The sequence below is a fragment of the Chenopodium album genome, chromosome 21, assembly GCF_948465745.1.
Source record: "Chenopodium album chromosome 21, dcCheAlbu1.1, whole genome shotgun sequence".
NCBI classification, from domain to species: Eukaryota; Viridiplantae; Streptophyta; class Magnoliopsida; order Caryophyllales; family Amaranthaceae; genus Chenopodium; species Chenopodium album.
In genome coordinates, this window is record NC_137854.1 from 40,658,694 (window position 1) to 40,682,215 (window position 23,522).

Consider the following 23,522-nt stretch of genomic DNA (forward strand, 5'->3'; position numbering starts at 1 on the left):
GTTAAAATATTCCATTGTATAATTTGATCAAGACTTATTCATAGATGACAGGATAATAAGCATTACTTTCTGATACCACATTATTTCAAAGAGAAACTAATAATACTGTAAAACTTTACTTGCAACAAGCACAGGGCACTACCACAAATGCCAAGCGAGAACCTAAAGATAGCAAAGAAATGAAATCTTGTTTTCAAATTTTTCAAGTCCTTTCTACAGTATACTAGTATAGTATTGTCATTTTAAGTCACTGAGTCTACTGATATTACGTAACCTAGTATAATCTAGAACTAAACTGATTTTTAGATGATCTAAAAACACTAGTATAGATCTGGAAGGTATTCTGCTGTCTTATACAATGTATATCACAATACTTGACTCCTACTTCGAAGAAGTATGTCAGCTAATCACATATCAAACCAGCAGAGTCAACAAAGATAAATCTCTGAGTAAAATCTCTGCAATCTTATATTGCTTGAGCTCATCATTTTATTTCACATATTAGTGATCCTTGATACTTCGAACTGGATATGGAATTATAGACACTTGACGCTTCATTTTGGACCAAAAACATTTTCATTTAAAGTTCGGCACAGACATAAACTTGTACATATTTCTAGAGTCTGAGTAAGTGAGTAACATAGCTGCAATCACAGGAACAAGAGTGCATACACCCTAAACCTCCTCTTTACTTGGCCATTCCCCACACAGAATGGCGTTAAGATACTATAACATGTTAATGTCCAATGGTGTAGCATTATGTGGCTAAAATTACACTGGTTTAAAAGTTAAAACTAAAAACTTGAGACTATTAATTCACAATGCTAGAAAGGGAAAGGAATGTAACGATGCAAATTTAGCACAGCAAACCAAACTTATGTTTTCAGGTACAATGTAAAAATTAACGGAAGCATATCAGTCCACTGATAATTCCAGCCATACCAATTGGAACACAAGAAAGAAAAAATTATGCTTTGAGTCTCCATGCGACCATGCGTATGCAGCAGCACAGAAATTCATAGCACTGAAAAGGTGTTCTCAATTTTCATGGAAAACTTACCATGGACAACAATAATTTACAAGGAAAGGCTAAAGCATAAATCCTGACAACATGTTATACTGGAAGCCATAAACATTAAAGAAGGAAAGGTAAGTAAACACTTAAAACTCTCCAGCTATGCGAGTTTTGTTAGTGGTTAAAAGATTCCTGAATAATGCTACTTTTCTCCAGTCTTATCAACAAAGAAACCTAGCAAAGGTATGATTTGTAATTCCACCAACTCCTTACAGTCCTCTGAAATACGACAAGAACCAGTCATTCCGTTGCACAAATCACTCCTAAGATCAGAATAGGAAACGCATCAATGTTATTACTCGAACTCTCCATTTTACTTTAAGCACCAGTGCACATCCTTAAACACTCCAACATAGGTATATTTACTTCAATACTTTCATCTAGGACCAAAAGGCCAACTTAAGTGATTGTGTCTGCTATGAGGTTTCCCAAGTAAGTCCTGGTAACGTAGGAATGCAGTTATGAGCTAAAGATTAGTTTTTGTTTCCAAATTCTAATAATCTGGAGTGCACATATATAGCCAATTTAACTAAATATGTACAATGCCAGTTTGGCCGACTTCTTAGTGAAATAACAGACTTACGTAATATTTTCCTCATGCATAATCAACCAACAAAGATATATCCAAGATACTTATTTTTAAGTAATACTATTATACTAATAAAATCATGCCAGTACATAAAATTAAGAGTTCAAACAATTTTCATGTAGCCCAAATGTCACAAACTCATTTTATGTAAAGGCAACATCAGATGCGTAACCTGCTATCAGACTATTCCTGCAAACATAAGAAAGCAATGGTCAAATTTTTTTTTTTTCTATGCATTAGAGGCTAACCTAATGGATGACAAATTCAATATAAGCAAACCAAAGATGACATGCATGCCTCTCAAACTCAGACATAATTGTGACCAAATTCGTTCTCCTATTCCCAATCCAGCATTTCCAGCATGAAATTGTAGCAATAACACAATAGCTTCTATAATCCCACTGTACTAGCTAATCATCCTTGGAACTTTTAAGTGTGCAATCCCGGAGAGAGATGATTATATGCAGACAGAAGATGAACTGCATGACATATCTGTCTAATTTCACCAAAACTAGAAACAATATTCAATTCATCATAGTTCAGTCTTCACACTACTAAGAAGCAACTGAAATACTAGGGAAGGAGTAAATCTTGCCAAAATTTTGATATTGTCATTAGGATATTGTGTATCTTCAAGCATGCAGTAACCACGCCCACCACTTCTCCTACGATGACACATTGTGTATGTTTTCTTGCTTCTATCTCACAACACATCATTTTGGGACTAAGGCTTTGTTGTTGTTGTTGTATCTCACATCACATATAGCATCTACAGATCAGTACGTGATAGGATATCAGAGGAAAACAGAGAATTAGAAATGTGCTGGAATCAATTATAGATAAGCTAAAAGAGTCATCCCAGTCAAGTACAAAATAATTTAGGTTACAAACTATGCTTCCTAAATTCATTTTAGTGTTAACAAGCAATATGTAGAGGACTTGGCACGTTCTATATTATGTTCAAACAGATCATAATCATATATGATGATTATCAAAGTTGTCATGTATGGGTTAAGTAATATGTTTGTAGTGGGAAAAAGTGGCAAACTCTGATTACAGATATGACAAGCAAAAGAAAACAGACAAAACACAGATTAACAGTTGATTAATAGTGACAATGATTAGGACTTTGAAACACAAGCATAAACTTGTGCTGCTTTGAGAGGCTCTTTCAAACCGCATCTTTCCTAGGAAAACGACAATAGAAAACGGAAACATTAAAATCTTTGCGTTTGCCTAAGAGAATCAGCGATAGTTTCAAACTTCCAAGCTACATTAATGCTTATTTCATTGACTGTGATACAGCTATCACACTGCTTCATTGATAAGGAAGAGCACCTTGCCATATTAGATGGAATTCAAAAGTTAAACATAGCTTTGAAAAGGAATACCACGTTCAACATACTATACAAGTGACAAGCAAAACATAAAGTACAGTACTTGTCATTAACAAGCAAAATCAAATTGTTGAAATAAAAGCACAAAAGATGAATACTAATCATCGGATTCAATAGTTTTGAGGTTTTCTTTAGTCGTAGACTCATAGTTAATGTACATATCAGACTTTAAATTTACCAAAACATCTTATTGGTTGAAACCATATACAGTATATCTCAAAATACAACTCATATTATGATAATTTAACTTGTACCATACATATTTTTTCTAGAAATCAGCCGTTGATACTTAAAAACAACTCCTAAATTTACTCAATCCCACATTCATTATCCACTACTTTACCTCTATGAAACTCATCAATTCTAACAAAAAAAAAAAAGCATGGATCACAAATATTTTAAATTATAAAGTACCTAAGGCAATTTTGTTTCATAAATACAATCCGGAGAAGTGTTTGTCACAAGTGCATACAGTACCCGTGAAGGGTGTCCGAGGCATTCCCCCGCGCCAATTGGCTGCAGCCAAACTACGACAAACATTCTCAAATCTAAGCCCAAAGCCCAATCATATGAACCATTGAACACCATAATCCAAGAGTGTCACTCTCTTAGGAATATTGGTATGCATAGAAATATTACTAGGACACTTCAAGTTAAACCCCCCAAATAAAGGATAGATCTTTCTGAGCAGAGTTAATCTGTGTAAACTTGCACTCAACTTCAAATGAAACATATTCACAATCTATGCCAATTTGACAGGTTACAATTGACTTTTTTGGTCAAAGTCAAAGTATGTTGATTTTGACTATTAATTTCAATCAGTATATATCCTAGTAAAAACTAAAAATTGATGAACAAGAGTACAACAAAACATTGATCAATAAGATATTATGTACTCTAAAATTGTTGGTATAATAAAGTACCAATTTTGATAAATTTATGTACAAAGTTAGTGAGCTTTGACATTGAAAGATAAATTTAACTTATTAACTTAAACTTTTTCAGATCAATTAATAAGTTCAGAACATTTTGAAAACTATAAATTTCTGATTAATTGAGATGAGCTTAAATACTGTTTAAACCAACAGCCATTTTCCCCTTTGTCTATTTTCTCATATAAATAATGATCATTGAAACAAATATAGAAATGGGTTATATATTTTGCAGTGAAAAATTCATATCATATCATATATCCAATAAAAAGGAACAAATTACCCAGAAATTTAGAATAAGAGCCATAACAAAAATCAAGCAAAATAGGAATTTTATGAATAAAAATTCACCTAAGAAAGGCGCTTATGTGATCATTGACGAACTGTTGAAAGGGGAATTGAAGAAGCCAAGGGTTTTAGGTGGAAACAAAGAAGATGGTTAAGCCCAAACCATTATGTGCTGTGGTCACTGGTCTGTGGACTTCTTTCTTGTAAAGATTGATCCAACTTCTTTGGTCCGACATAATGCCCAAAACTAATTTTTGACGATTTTTTTTTCACTATTTATATATGAGTAGCCCTGTCAAATTTTAAACCAAGAACGACCAATCCAAATGAGGATTGAACCGATTAAAAATCGATTTTTTGAAATTGAAAAACGACCCAAATGGTATTTAAGTATACCCAAAACCAAACCGATCCGAATAATGTTAAATCATATAAGAACCGAATCAGTTAGCGAACCGAAATGAAATAGAATCGGACAGAAAAGAACTAAACCGCTTCTAACCCGAAACTGTTTGAACCAGGTTTAAAATAGTTTACAAACTGCAACCTATTTGCACTAAGGGTTTGTTCATATTTACTGAATTGAGCTGAACTGAACTGATTGAAGCTGAACTGAACTGAACTGAACTGATTGGAACTAAACTGAACTGAACTGAACTGAATTGAGCTGAAATGAATATTTTATGTGAGAGGGAAATTAAGAGCTGAACTGAACTGAACTGATTGGAACTGAACTGAACTGATTGGAGCTGAACTGAACTGAACTGAACTGAAATTAAGTAAATGTGAACAGGCCCTAAGTCGTTTATTACCTGAACAGATTATAAGCTGAACCGAATTAAAACTGTACAAAAATTAAGTGAAACCAAACCGAATCGACAAACCGTTTTCACGGTGCTAATACGAGTATTAATTTAATCATAATTTTTTTTAATGTATTAAACAAATTTTGTATCATGATATATGTTATTAGATAGGTATTATTCGGTTATTTTCCGTTCCATAGCATAGTGTACATTTCATGAAAATCAGAGGGGGATTTTTGTATTACGAGCATGTAAGTTTTTTTTTTTGGGGTTTGTTTAGATACCACAAATGTAATTGGTGAGAATCGATTACCGAATCTTTTGAAATTGGAGGGGAGCTCTAACCACATGTGTTATCCCTCTTAGATTTTCAAAACTACACGAATACGCCTGTACACGTCCAAGTGAGCGTGTCAATTATTCCAAAACGAGGAAGTATGCTGTTGTATGGTGATGTGGACTTCTTATTAAGGTTGGGCTAACTTCTTGATTTCAGTCATAAAGCCCAAAACCAACTTCTTGACAATACGAAGCAAGAAACAGAAAGACAAAAACAAAATGTTGTAATTTCGTAGAATAATGGCATTATCCATTGAAATCTTGTAGCTTAATGATGAGATCTAGCTAATGGAGCAAAGTGCTTAACTTTTTGTGATTTTACAAAGAGATAAGCTATTACTTCATCATAAGTAAGTGGCTCACACATCAAACCCACTTCTTATTTATCTTCCCACTATCTTTTTTAATTTATGTTTTTGCTCTTATAAATTAGGTTTTTTTTTTTTTTTTTTTTTTTTTTTTTTTTTTTTTTTTATAATTTATGATTAATTAAAGTGTCTAATCTTACATTTCTTTTCATCCCTTGAATTGATATGATGAAATCCATTGTGGGTCCTACTCCATTAAGGGAATTATTGAGTTGACTTGTGTTGTTGTACTTTGATTGAAAGGTGTTCGATGAAAGTCCTCATTCAAAATTACCCCTTTTATCCTTGAATAGCTTTTGATTCCTTAGATTTATTCCACCTAGACTTTTTTACGAGTTGAACTAACGGCATATTTGGTTGATGGTACGATTATGGTAGTCTATCATAACAATAAAGTAGTACGTCATTGTCCATGATAATGCTACCACTTCCATGAGGATATAAAATGGTAATAAAAAATTTACAAAGAATGTGTTGGGATATTCATACATGAATTAGCATCATTTTACTTGTGAAATAGACCAAAATCAGAGAGGTTTTACCACAATTATGTTGGATGAAAGATTATGAATTTGCTGATTGAATGAAAGATGATTCCTTGTAATGTGTTGGGCATATATATGTTAGTTCAAATATTCACTTTGCTAGTTTAGATCAGTTGTACTTGGGATAATATTATTACTAATATGAGAAATCAGTAAAAACATGGGATAGCTTAAAGCTAGTAATCTGACCGCGACACAAACATAAAATCTTGCTTAGAATAATGATCATATGGACATATTATTGCACACAAGTGTACTATGATTAAATTTAGTAGCCATAGCTCGTAGAGATATGCAGTGTACTAGGCACCATCAAGGTGATGGTGGTGGGGTGTGGATTGGATCAGCTCCCGGTGGTGCATAATCGTTTCTCTCAAATTTGTCCTCCATTTTATCCTCGTCTAATACATACTGATTATCCTGTTAGAAAGCAGAACATAAAATTGTTACAGGAAAAGAAATATGTATATACAATTATATATATGAAATGTATACCTGTTGCATTCTTCTTGTTACTACACTTTCTCTTCTTATATTTGAGAGATTGTTAAGCCCTGATTTTATTACACAAACAATCAAACAAATATTAGTCAAGAAAAACGATATAAAATGATCAATTAATTGAGAATTTAATTAAGATGGTTTTTCTGTGTTTTGAAGTACTTGAAATGGGGACTGCATTTGACAAAACAAGGTAAAAACAAACGAGCATGAGCATAAAGAGATGAAGCTTCTGGCCTGCCATTATATTGCTTCACTTGAGGTATATTTCAAAAGTACTATAGTGGTTTGTAACTTTGACATATTTATAATGTAGGCAATATCTGGAAGTTTAAGATATGATAGTGCACATTTGATGCTTTTGATATTGTAGATATTATTTGTTGTTCATGATTTGATACATATATAACTTGATAGGTTTGATTTTATCTTATCAAATATTGTTATGTTAATATTTTCAAAGGTATCTTTTGTAGTTTGATTCAAGTATATATTTTAATGAATTTTGATGATTGTATTAGGTTTAAATCTTTTTGTAACACTGTACATAGCTGTATCATCTTATAAGCATAATTAAGCATTCAACACTATATTTTTTACTCTCCAATTAGCACATTGCGCGCGCACACACACACTCACGCACGCACACTATCTCTTGGTATCTTAGTTATTATCATATCTGATATTATTATGGAAATATTATTTACATTATCTTCTGTAATCATTTATGTATATCTTGTGGTTCATGTAAATCAATAATGAGTCATAGAGATTGTACTAAGCCAAAAAAATGGATCTCTTTTGGAGGATAACTGGATGTTTCTGAAAGTAAAGTATCTGTCATGCCCTTTTGGTCTTTGCCTTCGAATAATCATATGAATTTGGACATATTTTGTTATGATATGGTTTTAAAAGGCCCTTCGGATATTGTTTTTCCTCTCTATGATTTCCTTGCATGAAGCTTGTTTGATAACTGATGTATAGTGGAAGACATCAGTTGAAATTATAATACTTATTATGTCAAACTCTGATAAGGAAAGTAGAACCCACCATATAAATGGAGGAAAATGAGTAGCTTTCCAATAATGTGTATTATTTTACCACCTGTTTAAATCCACTACATATCTGATAAAATAAGCATGTAGAAATTTTAAAACTCGGAAACTTTGTGCTTTCAGACCTTCTTTCAAAATTCCTCTGCTGCCACAGGTGATTGATCTGTATGACTCTATGTAATTATGTATAACTTAAAGGACAAGCTGGTTTAATGTGAACATATTCTTCTTCTGGCATTTTGAGCACAAATAAATCTATGGTGCTTAACATCAACTTACTTTTCAGATGAAAATTACATTATGATCAATGGTATGTATCCAAGTTTTACTTGGATTGGTGCCTTGGTGGGGATATTCGAAATCAGATTGTTGAGTTGAACTGTAAAATTGTAAGATCTTACATATTTGTAAATTTACAGTAGTGATGTGACTGATGTCCAACTAAAAAAAAATAAATAAATGATATTTAGCTCAGGTTTTTTAGAATACCAAAAGCTCTCTCTTCTGCTTATATTAAGATATCAGGTTACTGAAAATTGATACCAACAACCTGTGTGCGAGGTTGTTAGAATTGAGATCTTAGATTGCATCAATTCTGCAATGACAATTGATATGATTGTGTAGTGTCTTACAACTATTAACCGGGTGTTATAAAGCACAACTTTCATAGCGTCACTATCTGGCTTACTACACCTTGTGGTTGTGAAAATGAGCCCCCCCTCCTCTTCCAAAATAGGATTTTGACATAAGTATTAGTTTAAAATGAGCTTACCAGTTACCACAGATTCAATGCAAGTAAGACGCCTTTTTTCACTTTGAAATTTTATGGTTTGTGCAGCAGAACTTTTAGTCAATAGACTGAAATCAGCCTGAAAATCAACTTATACCTTGTGGTCGGCAAACATCAGAAAGTCGGGCATTGAACATTATCTTAGTAGCCGTATATGCTAATATTCAACCTACCAAAACCTCCAGGTTTGTATTCTATTTCTGTTTCAAACATTCAGTTTCAGAATCACAAGTTATTTACATCATCTAGCAACTCATGTAATTCTATTTTGTTGAATTTTTTCTCTGTTACACTGCTCTTCTGCATTTTATCACGAGCCCTTTTTTCAGCTTAATTGTACTTGTGTAAATCTTAATAAGAGAAATCAGTAAAAGCACGCTGTCTGAATCAAAAAAAAGTGATCACTGTTCTGTAAACACTTTAGTACTAATTTAATCCAAGCTTAAAGTTAAAAAAGCTGACAGTTCAAACAGAATCTTGTTAGAATAATTATCTCATGACACTATTTCATCATCATCAGACATAATTCTTATTTGAAAATAGAAGATCTAGAAATACAAGAGTAGTTTATAACACTGACTAGGTCATTTCTGTGTAACAGATGCAGAAACTAGCCTACTAACTGACCAACCCTGTACAATCAACCGATATAGATAGGGTCGGCTATGTAAATTCCTAGAAGAAAAACCATTGAGAAAACATGCATGACTGATGATTGACCTTTAAACTTAGACATTTAGTGTTGGCTAATGGAATCCTTCCCTGAATTAAGGGGTTAAGATTCAAATTTGCCATCATATGGACATTCTATACACTTACCGGAGTAGTTTTTCTTAATAGCTGTAGAGATAAGCAGTGTAATTGGCATCATCAATGTGGTGGTCTTGGGGTGTGGATTGGATTAGATGACGGTGGTCCATAATCATTTTTCTCAAAATCCATCCTACCCTCGATAAAATCTTCTGCTACTTTATCCTTTGATAGCATCTGATCCTGTTAGAAAACAGAACGAATTTACTACAGGAATAGAAATGACTCAAATGACTGTCAGTCTGTCATACGTGATGCATCCATTGCATACATAGAAGTAAAAATACCTGTTTCATGCTTCTTGTTACTACAAATTCTCTTTCTTTATTTGGGAGATTGTTAAGCCCTGAAATCGTAACACAAACAATCAAACAAATATTAGCCAAGGAAAAGATCTAAAACAATCAACCATTAGTGAAACTTTAAGATGGTTTAGCTGTGTTTTTATTACTTGACATGGGGATAGCATTTGACATCATAAGGTAAGAACAAGCGAGCATGAGCACAAAGAGATGAAGCATATGAGATGCCATTATATCTTGCTTCAGTTAAGGTATTACCCAATGATAGTTGGGGTAGTATTCTATATAGAGGTTTATACCTTTGACATATTTATAGAAAAAGATATGTTTGGAAGCTTAAGATTTTTGTTATTATTTTATTAATTATAAGAATTTTTTTGGTCCAAATGTAGATAAGCTTTCTCATAATTCTATCAATTTACATTAAGTCGAAAAAAGTCAAATTATGGGGTTCTTTTGGACAATAACTGGATGTTTCTGAAAGGTTAAGTGTGTCGCGCACTTGTTGTCTCTGCCTTCCTTAGATGAATCATATGAATTTGGACATATTTTGTTATGATGTGATTCTGAAAGGCACTTGGGATTTTTTTTCTCTATTATTTCTGTGCATGATTCGTGAGGCGTGTTTGATGACTGATGTATAGTGGAAGATATCAATAATATGTCAGTCTCTGATAAGGAAAGTAGAACCCACCATAGAAGTGGAGGAAAATGAGTAGCTTTCCAACAATATGTGTTGTATTTACCACCTGTTTAAAGTCCATTCAGTGTCTGATAAAAAAAGCTTTGGAAATTTCAGACTCAGGAAACTTATGTGCTTTCCGAACTTCTTCATTCATCATTCCTCCACTGCATGCCTATCTTACGCCTAGCTTAAAGGCCGAGTTGGTTTAATTTAAGCATAAGCTTCTTATGAGCATTTTTTGGTGCCTTAACAGTAAAAAAAACTTATGAGACAAGAAAAAATTAATGCATTATGCCTGACTGTAGGGATCCTGATTTTCTTTGGATTGATGGAGATACTCCGGATCAGATCATAGAGTTGAGCTGTAAAATTGTAAGATCTTAAATATTTGTAAAAAAGTATGCTGATAGTGATAGTCCATAGTTTTATTAGCTTATTCCACCTTGTGGTTGTGAAAAACTGAAAATGCAGTACTACCAATGCATTTTGGAGCCCCCTTCCCCTTCCAATATAGGATGATGTTATGTTGACATAAGCGTTAGTTTTCAATGACATGCAAGTAAATCGCCTTTTGTCACGTTTCAGAAATTTTATGAGGAACATTTTTTTATCATAGGCTTGAAATCATTCTGAAACTCTTCATATCTCTATAATAGACTATTGTAGTTTTTCAACCTTTTGTACTCGATTTTATCCTTGTGGTCGGCCAACATCAGAAAGTTGGGCATTCAGCATTATCTTAGTAGCCGTACATGCTAAAATTTCAATTTGCCAAAACCTACAGGTTTGTCTTCTGTTTCTGTTCCAAACACCCAGAAGCATAATCACATGTTACCAACATCATCTATTATATAGCTACTCTTTATCTTTATGACATTTTTAATGCTATCTTGTTGAGTTTTCTCTTTGTTACACGTCCCATCCTCTCTTATCATTATGTTTATAGTAATATCTTTTTTACTGAACTGTATTCATGCATAAATTCCTGCTTGCTATAAAAGATGGATAAGTTTTATCATAAAACTTGCAGATTTGGAACCTTTAGAAAATGGATCTAGTTACTAATAGATACTCCATAATTGATTTTCATTGGATGCTCGAAAATCTTTGCTTGGAAAGAAAAGATTAAAAAAAAACTGATGGCTGATATCGAGTTTATGTCAATTGCAACTGAGGATGAAACCATAGGCCAGAAATTGATTGGCCTTTTGAGGTCTTTATTGAGTGGACAGCTATGTCATTAAGTAATGTGTGGTGAGAGTTTGCATGCCTTTATCAGACAGTGGTGCTGGCTTATAGATGTGGTTCCTTTAGGTATCTGGAATCTTAGTATGAAGTGGAGTGAATGACCAGTTTGTTGATAACTAAACATAATTTGAACCAACTTAATGTGGAAGCATAGGATGCAATCTTGAGTTTGTTGATTTTAATACATACATAATGATGTGAGCACTTTAATGTGAATCTTTGGCATTTGGACCACCCTTTCCCCCCACGTACATACTAGAAAGGCAGAAACTTTTGTATGTTGTATTCTCTCCGTTGAGACCACATTGCTATTCTACGTAGTCCCAAAAAATAGGCCATAATACTAAATATATTTGGCTTGTTGAAACTGGAATTCTCTTGTATTATCGATTACTCTAATTAAAAAAAAAAAAAACTTAAAGAAAGATGACTTAGGATTGGTGAAAATGTAAAAAGCTTGTCATTGAAGTGGAGATCCCTTGAAATGGGTACCAGTTATTCTTATAAAAAAAAGGTACCAGTTATGCATGGCTTCTTCTGGATTTATGCAACGATTCTAATCATCGCTTAAACTTACAATATTGTAATTGCTTGCCAGGATTTTTTAATGCAGATTCAGATGATGGCTTACATGCTTCAGGTACCTCTTGCTGTCATGCTTCATTTTGCAACCTCAAAGTAGGGTCTTGATATCATTTTTTTTTTTTTGAAAAAGGGTCTTGATATAATTAAACACTGAAACTCTGGGAACTTGATTAATTGAAGCTTATTGTGCATCTAATATTGAACAATATCTACGAGTTCCAAGTACAGCATACAGCAATGCAACCCATGTTCCACTTTGGTCTCTACTTGCAATAATGGCTTTGAACTGTCAAAGAAATGCTGTGTATAGCTAATTTTGCTACCGTAAAGGGAAAATAATGAAAAGGTAATAACATCTGAAAAAGATCAAAGTACAGGCGTAGGGAAAAGGAAAAGGAAAAGGAAACAATTTTGGAGCAGATATTAAGAAAAAAAAAGTAAGCCTATTGATAAACTCTTGACATTAGTGTGTTACTATATTGCTGTTACAGTTAACTAGGGAAGGGGATGTGCTTATAATAAGAAATGAAACTCATAAGATTAGACTTAAACCCCCGAAAAACTTTATTTTTTCAGTAATCATGTTGAAGATTCAAGAAATTTGTTTACCTTCGAGTTCCTGAAGTTCCAACTTGGCTGCACTCTTGATCTTTACATACATATCCTATCTTTCAATTCTAGTAATCCAATAGGAAAGTGGCCTGGTCCATCGAGTGAATCTTTCGTGAGTAGCATTTTGACTGCAGTCACTTCATTCACCACAGGCTATTTTGGTGGTCCAACTTAGTTTGTATTCACTTGTTCTTCCTTTAGCTCCTCGTACTGCTGATTGGTTTTAAGACTCAAAAGGGATATTAAATTAATCACTCAAATTTTCTGAAATACACAATTATCTGGAGATGGTCTAAACAGACATTTCTGTAATTGAACTGGTTTTATGTGACTGATTCTATAGGTATCTAGCCTTTATGAATTATATTATCTCACAGGTTAGTGGTGTAAACTCATATAACTGAACATATCTACATCATATGTCTACCTCTACTTTTTCGCTCACAAAATCACTGGTGCCATTAATTTGTTGACAGTATGTTACTTCCAATTAGCACTTTAGCTGCCACATCTGTTTTGACAGGAAATGAGAACGATATTGGTATGGAAACTTTACCTTGCAGTCGGACGCTTCATAGTTCATATCACTTTGAATGATGGACAGAGGCAGGGGAGACTGGCTTAGAGGAGTGCAATATACTTGAGAGTAGATTAACTTTTAGAATTTCAGACAACAATTCTGAGGTACTCTATCTCTTGATACAGATTATTCTAGTTAAAAAGTTTGTTATGCACATATTTCAGGCAGTGTTCCTGCATACTAAATTTTGACGCGTGGTATGTCAGAGAGTCAGACTCATATATGTATTACCTGTATGGCTGTATGCCTGTATCTCAGTATTTGACACCCATACCAAAGTACAAGTTACACAAATGAAGATGTTCAGGGATCCATGAATAGTGATGAATGATCTATCCTTTCTTAAATCTGACTATAAGTAGTGTAAATTTCTGGCAAATAGAGTTAAACCTGTATTAGTCATGCTTATTAGAAAATCTGCAGCATTTGTTTTTTAATTAAAATGCTACAATTATTTATGTATTTTTTTTACCACTGTTATCCTAAGAATTTGTTCTGTCATGAGGATTGCAACAACATGAACTTGATTTGTTTTGTTGTTTGTCATTAGTGTTGCTGTTGGCCCAAATTATCTAAGCCCAATGTTTTGGTGGATCATTTGTGTATGCTCTAGAAACTTTTAGATGAATCAAATAAGGTTAGTGCTCACCTTTGCAGTGTCAATAGATCTCATCTGCATCCAGTTAGAGTGACAAAATTCACAAAAAGGTTCTGGGTTCAAAGCTCATCCACATCCCGATATACATGAAGTAAGATTTTATTTTGTTGTAAGAAAGCTTCTTTTAAGGTAAGAAATTTTGCATTTGGTAAATTTCTTTACTTGCTCTCTCCTCTTCTCATCAACACCATTAGTAATGCCATGAGCATAATTTTTGCATAGTTTGTTAATAATGTGAAGTCGTAAACTTTGCTTTGTGGAGCAATAAAAAGAGGTCGAAGGGACCATGAATTAAAAATAGATGTATTATACTTTTTATATAATGAGTTAAATGATGCATTGTTTTAAATTGATGTATCTATCCTAGTTTACAAGAAACTTGTTTTTTAATAACGAATACTCAAAATTATTTTTGCAATTTGCAAACATAAAGAATAACATTTTTGTACATATTCACATACGCATCCTTTATCTGAGCATAAATTTGAATTTTTTGTACACCCTATAAGAAATGTGACCAAGTGACCAAGTCGAGCATACCAACATCTCCAGACTCCTTAGTAGCTACCAAACAGGATTGAATTCATTGGTGCTTGGCGAATTCGGCCTGGTCTGAATTGATATAAACACCTCGTCCATTGTCTTTGAGAAATCTCTATTAGTTTTTCATGACAATTACCTTTCATATGATCACCTCAATCAATTATAGATTCATGTTAGTCCAACCTAACTCTTAGTTAACTTCATCTTATTGACATCATTTAACTATATGTCATACTATGACGTAGTTCAATCTTATGTCATCTTAGAATACTCCAAATAACAATTAACAGACAATTCAAGTTTGGCAGGACAACTTTTATGCTACCCAAAAATGTACTAAATTCTGCTGCTCAAAAGAGTTTCTTTTCTATGGCCTTTAATCTCTTACCATAAATGACCCATCTGTGGTCTCTAATCTGTCATTAGTGTAACCAACAATTAGTGGTTAGTACTCACATGCACAATTAATCGCCTAACTTTGTTTTCGTCTTTTTGCTGAAAATTTATGATAAACTCGATTTAAACTCAAGCTTATTGCTTAATTAAGATAACTACATGATGCTACATCTGCCTAAACCCATCCTTCTGCCTAACTTGACAAAATTTTAGTGGTCATATAAGGCAATTATCATGTATGTCAAGTCATGATCTTGGTTTTGTTACTATTTGTTATTAATTTTGTTTGATGAATAGAAGTTTTTCATTAACTGAGCTGAACTGAACTGAACTTAGGGTCTGTTCTCTTACGTTGAAATTCAGTTCAGTTCAGCTGAGTTCAGTTCAGTTCAGTACAGTTCAGCTTCTAATTTCCTTCTCTTATAAAATATTCATTTCAGTTTAGTTCAGTTCAGTTCAGTTCAGCTGAGTTCAGTTCAGTTCAGTTCAGCTGAGTTCAGTCAATGAGAACAGGCCCTTATTAGAGATGAACTGAACTGAATTGAAAATAATCGTATAAGAACATACCCTAAGTTTGAAAATTGATGGTGTGCTAAATATTGTAGGTATGCCTTTTACTTGTATCTTTAAGAAGGGATCAATAGTTTTACCACTTTTGTATTTGTTTGTTTATTCGCCATGTCATGTATTTTTGGCTGGGGGTTATTGTGGCCATGTGTCAGGTTCCTTTGCAAAAGTAATATGCTGGAAAGTTACTACTTCTTCGTATCTCCTTTGTGGCCTAGAGTTGTGGATCACTAGATTTTATTGTTATGTTACTGGTTCAAAAGTAATATGCTGGTTTTCTTTATTTATTATTTACTTTGGATTTTTAGCTAGATTTTACAACGTTTATTATGGATATAAAGATGACACCGACTCAATGCAAAACCTAATCTAACAGGAAAGAAATTAAAGCTTTGCCAAGCGAAAGCATGATGATACATATTGTGCTTGATGTCTTGATGAGTTTTTTTTTTTTTTTTTTTTTTTTTTTTTTTTTTTTCTCTCTTCTTCTTCTCTTTTTTTTTTTTTTTTTTTTTTTTTTTTTTTGCAATGGCCTTCCCGCGACACAAAGGTAAATTTTTTTTTTTTTTTTTTTAAAAAGGGTTGTTTTATGTCAATTCATATTTCACATTATAGTTTATTGTCAATAACTTTGGGGAAAAAATTAAGGTAAAAGTAAGGATTGATGGAATATTGAATTTGAATATGTACCCGGTTTAAGGGGCAATAATTAAAAAAAAAAAACAAACAAAACTTTGGTGCACCTAAGTGTATAGAAGAATCTCTTGATTGCATTGTCCTAAACTGAAAAGTGAAAATTGTTTTTCGTGAAACATATAGAAAACTTTGTAATAGAGTACTATGGAGTATATTAAAGAAAATCAAAATTAGGCCCTTTAATTTTTTGGTATAAAATCAAGTCTATTCATGTAACTTTAGACCTATATTCAATCACATTAGGCCATGTTCTCTACACTTTAAAACTGATAATATTTTCAATAAAAAAATATTTTCAATCCATTAAAAATAATCTAAACCAATTTCATTAAAAATAAATTCAAATCAGCAAAAATAATCATTAAAAATTAGTATTTTCATAGAGCAAATATAATAAAAAAAAAATCAATAAAAATAAGTTTTAATTACTAAAGATGATTTCAACTTAGTATAAATGATTTCAATTTAGTAAAATTAATTTTATTTTAACAAAAATTAAGTGAAAGGAATAGGGTCTTATTTTATTAAGTTTTTGATAAACCATCATACAACACCACCTTAGGAAGACAAAAAAAGTATGATTAAAAAAACTAAAAGTACAAGAAAAAGGTTCATTAAATTTCAATAAAAAATTTCCATGGATGAGAAAAAAAGGACCATAATATATCCTACAACCAATGAAGCAAAGTTGGGAAAAGGTGAATAATTTAATTTATAACTTATTTAAATTTATTATTTTATTTATTTTAATTTTAATTATAGTATGCATGCCAGGAGGATTGGGCCACTACTTGAAATAGTGTAGACAAGAAAATGGTAAACAAGATTTATAGGATTGAAAATGCTGACATGGGCAAAAAAGTAAAGGGCAAGTAGACACTTTTCTTTTGTTTAAATTCATTGTCAAAGTTGTGGAATCAAAAACTCTTCTCTTAAAGCATTTAAAGATCTTCTCCTAACACCCCCACATTCATTTTTGTGGCTCTAATTCTCTCTTCTCTTTTGATGACTTGGCATTTCACCTTCAATTCTCACCCCCACAAATTCCTAATTTTCATTTCTTTATATATTCTCTTCTCCTTTCTTACTGCTACTGATCATCCTCAGACTCAACCACTCATTAATTTTAACAAAAATTAAATATGTCAGAGAATTATGAAATTAAGCTTTTTGGGAAGACGATTCAATTGGGTTCTAATTTTAATGAAGATTTTGTGGGTGCATCGCTTTTTGAGCCTTCTTCTGCTGCTGCTGCTGCTGATAGAGTTGGTTTTGAATATGACTGTCAAAGTACTTGCGATCAGAATCTTCTCTGCTCTAAACAGGACAAAATCAGGGGAAATGAGGTTTGTTTTTTATTTTTTAAATTTGTGATTTTGGGATTAACCCATTTCGTGAAATTCATGAATTTGAACTGGGTTGTTCTTTGTTTTCCTTGATTTTTTTTAATGTTATAATTTGTGGGTTTATTTTGAATATCATGAAACTGATTTTCCCTAAATTCTGGTTTGCTTACTATCAGTCTTAGCAGTTACCTTTTTATATTCCGAACACGTTATTTGTGCTCCTAGGTGCATGATATAATTTTAGCGTATACATACTATATACGATTTTTTTCTATTGATATCTTAGATTTTGTATGAAAATAATAAGTCTTGTTTACAGGTCATTTTTTTGGTTGGGTAAGAAATTAGACAATTGGTAGCAGCCTACCCTGAAACAAAATCTTGGATACTTGTAAATGCTGTAGTCAGCCAACTGACCAAGTTTTTAGTCCGGTCCACCCTTTAATCTCTAATATCATATTTTTATATGTTTCAAATGTTTTCTTAATTATAAGTTGTGTTTTTAAGTTCCAATGATCTGGTTTCAATCAATAATTCAGACAACCAAGTTCAAAGCTTTACTTATATGTACTATCAAAATGTTTCAATTTCACCCAAAATCATCTCAAAAATTTTGTTTTCTGTTGTTATGCTCATGTAATTTACAGTATATACTATATATGATAGATGAGCAAGATACATATAGTCCTGTTGAATTTAGTACTTGAATGCGAAAATAGTCTAATGTTTGTCAGTGTTCGTTCTTTTGTAATTCAGGAAAATATAACAAAAGAATCAATGGAAACCAAGCGAGAAGGGGAACTATCTTGTACCTCAGTTTTAGATGAGCCTAAAACACCAACTACCCCTTCAACAGACACCGAAAAGCCGAAAACTTGTACCATAGACAAATTTTGCTCATCCCAAGACCTACCTAAGAAAGATCAAGACCAAAGTGATCAAGCAAGCAGTAATTCTGAGTCAAATGACCAAAACCCTCTCAAAAAACCTGATAAAATTGTTCCTTGTGCTAGGTGTTGTAGCATGGACACAAAATTCTGTTACTATAACAACTATAATGTTAACCAGCCGCGCCACTTCTGTAAAAGCTGTCAAAGATACTGGACTGCTGGTGGCTCTATGAGGAATGTTCCTGTGGGTGCAGGAAGACGGAAGAACAAGAATTCTGCGGCTTCTCAACACCGTCATCTAGTGATTCCGGGAGCCTCTGATGGGCTAATTCACCAAGTGATGAGGCCAGATGGGACAGTTCTTGCCTTTGGGATGGATTCATCTCCTAATCATTCCATGGATTCACAGAAGTTTATGTCAAATGGGTTTTTCAGGCCAGAGACTGAAAACAAAAACTCAGTGTCATTCTCAAATCCTAAGCTGATCTCCATGAAGGAAGCAAATTGTAGTGGAGGGACTATAGAGAGTCCTCAGCCAATTCCATGCTTTCCTTACAGTTGGAACCCTGTCTCTTGGCAGTCAGGGTTTCCTGTATCATTTTACTCGACATCCTCGCCTCAGTGGGGTGACAGCATAGCTACAGGACCCTGCAATCTGCAATGGATACCAACTCAGTCATTAAACTCTGATCAGTCATCTACAAATTCTAGTCCTAATAATTCTTCTTCTCTAGGAAAACATCCTAGGGAGGGTAGGACATTGGTGCCGTCTAACACAGACAACGAGTCTTCCAATGATAAAGAACTCGAAAATTCAAGAGTTGTGATGCCAAAGACACTGAAGATCAATGATCCTGCAGAGACTTCTAAGAGCTCAATATGGTCTACTCTCGGGGCCAAGAACAACAATCACAATGCTAGCTCTTCAATCGGTAGAGTAGCATTTTTTGGAGGGTTACAACAAGCTAAAGATGTTAACAACTATGACATGAACAACAATGCATTTGGTGTTGAAGCATCATCTTTGGCTCTACAAGCCAATCCCGCGGCATTTTCAAGGTCTCTAGCATTTCATGAAATTGCTCAATGATAGCTAATGAGTAATGCTAGAGTAAATTTACAATTACAGGTACAAAAATTAGAGGCAATAACATGAATTTGATCACTATATGATGTAACTAGATAGTGAATTAAATAGATTTTGGTGAGTTTGTAGGTGTGCAAAAAGAAGCTGCACAAATCAGCAAAGGAAGTAATGTACTCTGCTTATATTTGGCTTCTCATTAGCTAAGAGAAGCCTTTTTCCCCAATCCTTTTCTTCTTTATGTTCCCTTATCTAAGTTTGTGTATATATTCAAGATTTTTTTTTCTATATCTCATCTTAAATGTTATGTCTTTCCTTAGACTTTTTTTTTTTTGTAGTAATATCTTACTAATTTGCTAGGTATACCAATGTATCATCGGAGACCTTTTTTATACATATTGTTAGAGCTATCATTTTGACTTGACCCACTTTACTCGATCGAATATAGGCTGATTCTGGGGCTGTTTATTTTTGCTAGTAATTTGGGTAATATTTCAGACTTTAGGCATGTTTTGTAAGTCTAATTTTGTCTTAGGCTACAAAAAATGAATTAGCCATCATGAATTGAAAATTTGTCTCTATCCCTCTAACTCGAAATAAAAAATAAATTAGCCATCTTGATCGAATTCATGATCACCTCTAATACATCATGACAATATGTCTAAAATTATTAGTGGATTGATTATATATAAACCAAAAAAAGATGGGCAAAAACATAAATCAAGGTTTGGAAATGGGGTTTTTCATTTGTTGGATTTATAAACGTTCTAAGAAACTCCTCAAACAGAGAGGCAGCAAATCAAAAGGTGGCTTACCATTGGACTTTATGATGCCATATCGCCACTTTAATTTATTTTGATAATCGAATTAAGTTTTCCTTTTTCTCTTTTATGATACATTTAATGTAAGAAAGGTGGACTGAAAAGTCTAGTAGGCCCTCACTTAAGTACCAGATAAGCTCGAATTGGGGTTGTAAAAAGGCCAAAAACCAAAAGCATCTTTTCTTGTACAACCACCAAAAAAATCCACTTTTTTTTTTAAAGACACCAAAAAAATCCACTCTTAATATTCCTGATTCTTGATACGCTTACAAAGTTACAAACAATGATTCAACACGGTTCAAAAATTATGATTTTTTAATGTACGATACATATTTGTTATTCGGTATCATTAATATTTTTAAGGGTAATGCTATATGTAGCCCTAAGGGCTATCTAAGTATCTATAAGCATTAAATACACTATTGAAAATTGTATATAATTAGGAATTCATGATAAAAATACGCGTAAATCAGTGTAATTATGGTTTATATTTTCATGATTTCCTAACTTTTTACGATTTTCTAGTGTAAATTTAATTCTTATATGTACCCCTAAGGGTTATGTATAACATTTTCCTATTTTTAATTATGTAGTTATATATATTTATAAAGTTTATTATAAAAAAATAATAATAAATTAAAAAAAAAAAAAAAGATAAAGCATCACACGATTACTCTCTACGTTCAAATTATTAAAATAATGAAAAAATAGAGGGATAAAAAAATAAAATAAAATAAAATAAAAATGAAAAAAAAGGAAGTAATGAAATAATTGAGAAAAATGCTTGATTTTTGGAAAAAAAAAATACATGCTTGAATATAACAAGATGAATCTCTTATAATAGTTTTATGTTTCGGAAAAAATTATAATAATAATCCGTACTATATAAAAAGAGAATTGATGGTTTGCTATTAAAGGGTAGTTGTACAATACAAAGATATTGTACAATTCCATTCATGTCCTACTGAGTTTGCTGCTTTTTACTTTTTTTTTTTTTTTTTTTTTTTAATTCTCTTCACTTTTTTTTTTTGGCTTACGTTGGTGACTTTTTGTAGGTTAGAGTTAATCTAAATACCAAACATGTCCTACTAATATGAAGTAATAGACTACATTTTTTTTTCCTTTAAGTATTCTCCCAGAAATATTTGCGTGGACCTGGTTCACAATAATATTATTGTGAACCTGAGGTTTATACACACGCAACTGACATTATATTGAATATAGTGACCTTTATTTTTAACATAGTAACCTTATTTTTAACATAGTAACCTTTATTAAAAGTTGTATAACGTTTAATACTATTGTGAACTTAAAGTACGAAGTTATGACCCTAATTTTAACATAGTGACCTTTATTATAAATATTGACCTTATAAAATATTTCATTAAAAAAATTAACCTCTTATAGCCTATATATTACCAAAATGACTTTTATTTTCAACATAGTGACCTTCATTTTATTATAGTGATTTTTTTTTTATTAATATAACAACCATTGTTTCTCTAATGTTAGTGGTCCACAATAAATTAGTGTGAACCAGGTCCATTTAAGAATTTGTAGTATTCTCCTTTATATTACATGGATAGTTTTTTTTTTTTTTTTTTTGACAAGACGAACTAAAAACGAAAAACTAAACAAGAAAACAGATAAAAACTAGAAAGACCACAACAAAAGTCGACGCTGACGAGCTTGAGTAGCCAACCAATGAGCCGGAACCACCCACTGACGAGGAACCTTCCGAATAGCGCAAGACGAAAACCAAGAAACTAAATTCTTGATATCCTAAAGCAACCATAAACAAGAAATATCCCAGCACCCGTCATTAGAAAGGAAAGGTAACAAGGTCGAGCAATCCGTGTAGATCAACAGGCGGTGAAAACCACGACGGTCAGCAGCCTGTAAAGCCCAGAAACAGGCCTGCAATTCTGACTGAAAGGCTGAAGACGAAAGGAAAGCTCTAGAACCGCCTTCAAGAACTATATCAGAATGTGGGGACCTAAAAATCCAACCAGCCCCTGCAGCATTATTTTGGGAACTATAAGCACTGTCGAACAAAAGACAGACATCAGCAGAAGAATCAGAAGATCCCCTAAGATAACATGACAAAGGAACAGGCTGCCTGACAGCACCGGAGGCAATCCCAGTAAGACGGGCTGAGGTCTTAAAATCTTCGGCCGCTGAACTTCGAGAAACCCACTCCTGCATAATATGAAGAATTACACTAGGAGAGATAACAGCATGACGAAAGACTTTGTGATTCCGAGCAATCCAAATGGCCCAAAAGAAAGAGACTACACTGATCAAAGTGTCCCAAAGTTTATTCCGTCGTAAATTCAAAACCAACTCCACAAACCAGACCGAGAATGAACGTCACGTCGAACAACAAGAGATGAAAGCAGTGGAGCAGACGTCCAGATGTCCGAAACAAAGGGGCAATCACGAAACAGATGATCAACAGACTCATAATACCGAAGGCAGAGAACACAAGCAGTATCCACTGGAACCCCCCGCTGTTGCAAAATACCATTGAGAGGAAGAGCATTATGAAGGAGGTTTCAACAAAATAATTGTAATTTTGGCAAAAGCGGAAAACCCCAGAAAGCCTTCCACCATGAAGAAGTAAAGCAAGAACTCCTAGAAGAATAGTCAAATCAACGTAACATCATGGCGTAGGCTGATTTTGTAGAAAATTGCCCCGTCTTTAGAATATTTCCAGTAAACGAAATCATCCATTGGTCTTTTCGGGCGTTCTAAGGCTAGAATACGACTAGCTGTAGAGGAATTAAACAGCTGATGAACCCAAGATGTATGCCACGTGTAAGAACGCGGATCAATGATAGAAGAAACATGAGACGGGAAAGGCGTCTCACAATTGTCACGAAACCTAATCGAATCTCCTGGAACCCAAGAGTCTTGGAGAATATGCACCTGAGACCCCGAACCAACCTTCCAGGCTGCACCTTCAGCTAACACTGAAAAACCTTGTAAAAGGCCTTAACACCCCCAAGAGGAAT

General features: G+C 33.2%; 1 protein-coding gene and 2 long non-coding RNA genes across 3 annotated transcripts; 2 read left to right on the plus strand and 1 right to left on the minus strand.

The window, feature by feature from the left end:
- Positions 1-8,739: 8,739 nt before the first annotated feature.
- LOC145601816 (uncharacterized) lies at positions 8,740-13,916 on the plus strand. Its single transcript, XR_014104442.1, has 4 exons — positions 8,740-8,870; positions 10,788-10,854; positions 12,329-12,370; positions 13,451-13,916. It is a non-coding gene; the product is annotated as an uncharacterized LOC145601816 (long non-coding RNA).
- Positions 9,191-10,172, minus strand: LOC145601815 (uncharacterized). The gene is made up of 3 exons (XR_014104441.1): positions 9,947-10,172; positions 9,783-9,841; positions 9,191-9,678 (listed from the first exon to the last, which is right to left on the minus strand). It is a non-coding gene; the product is annotated as an uncharacterized LOC145601815 (long non-coding RNA).
- Positions 13,917-17,318: 3,402 nt separating the features above from the next.
- On the plus strand, positions 17,319-19,982 carry LOC145601394 (cyclic dof factor 1-like). The gene is made up of 2 exons (XM_081657406.1): positions 17,319-17,713; positions 18,470-19,982. Exons 1-2 carry the CDS (start codon positions 17,510-17,512, stop codon positions 19,691-19,693), a joined length of 1,428 nt encoding a protein of 475 aa, XP_081513532.1. The 5' UTR covers positions 17,319-17,509; the 3' UTR covers positions 19,694-19,982.
- The last annotated feature ends 3,540 nt before the right edge of the window (positions 19,983-23,522 follow it).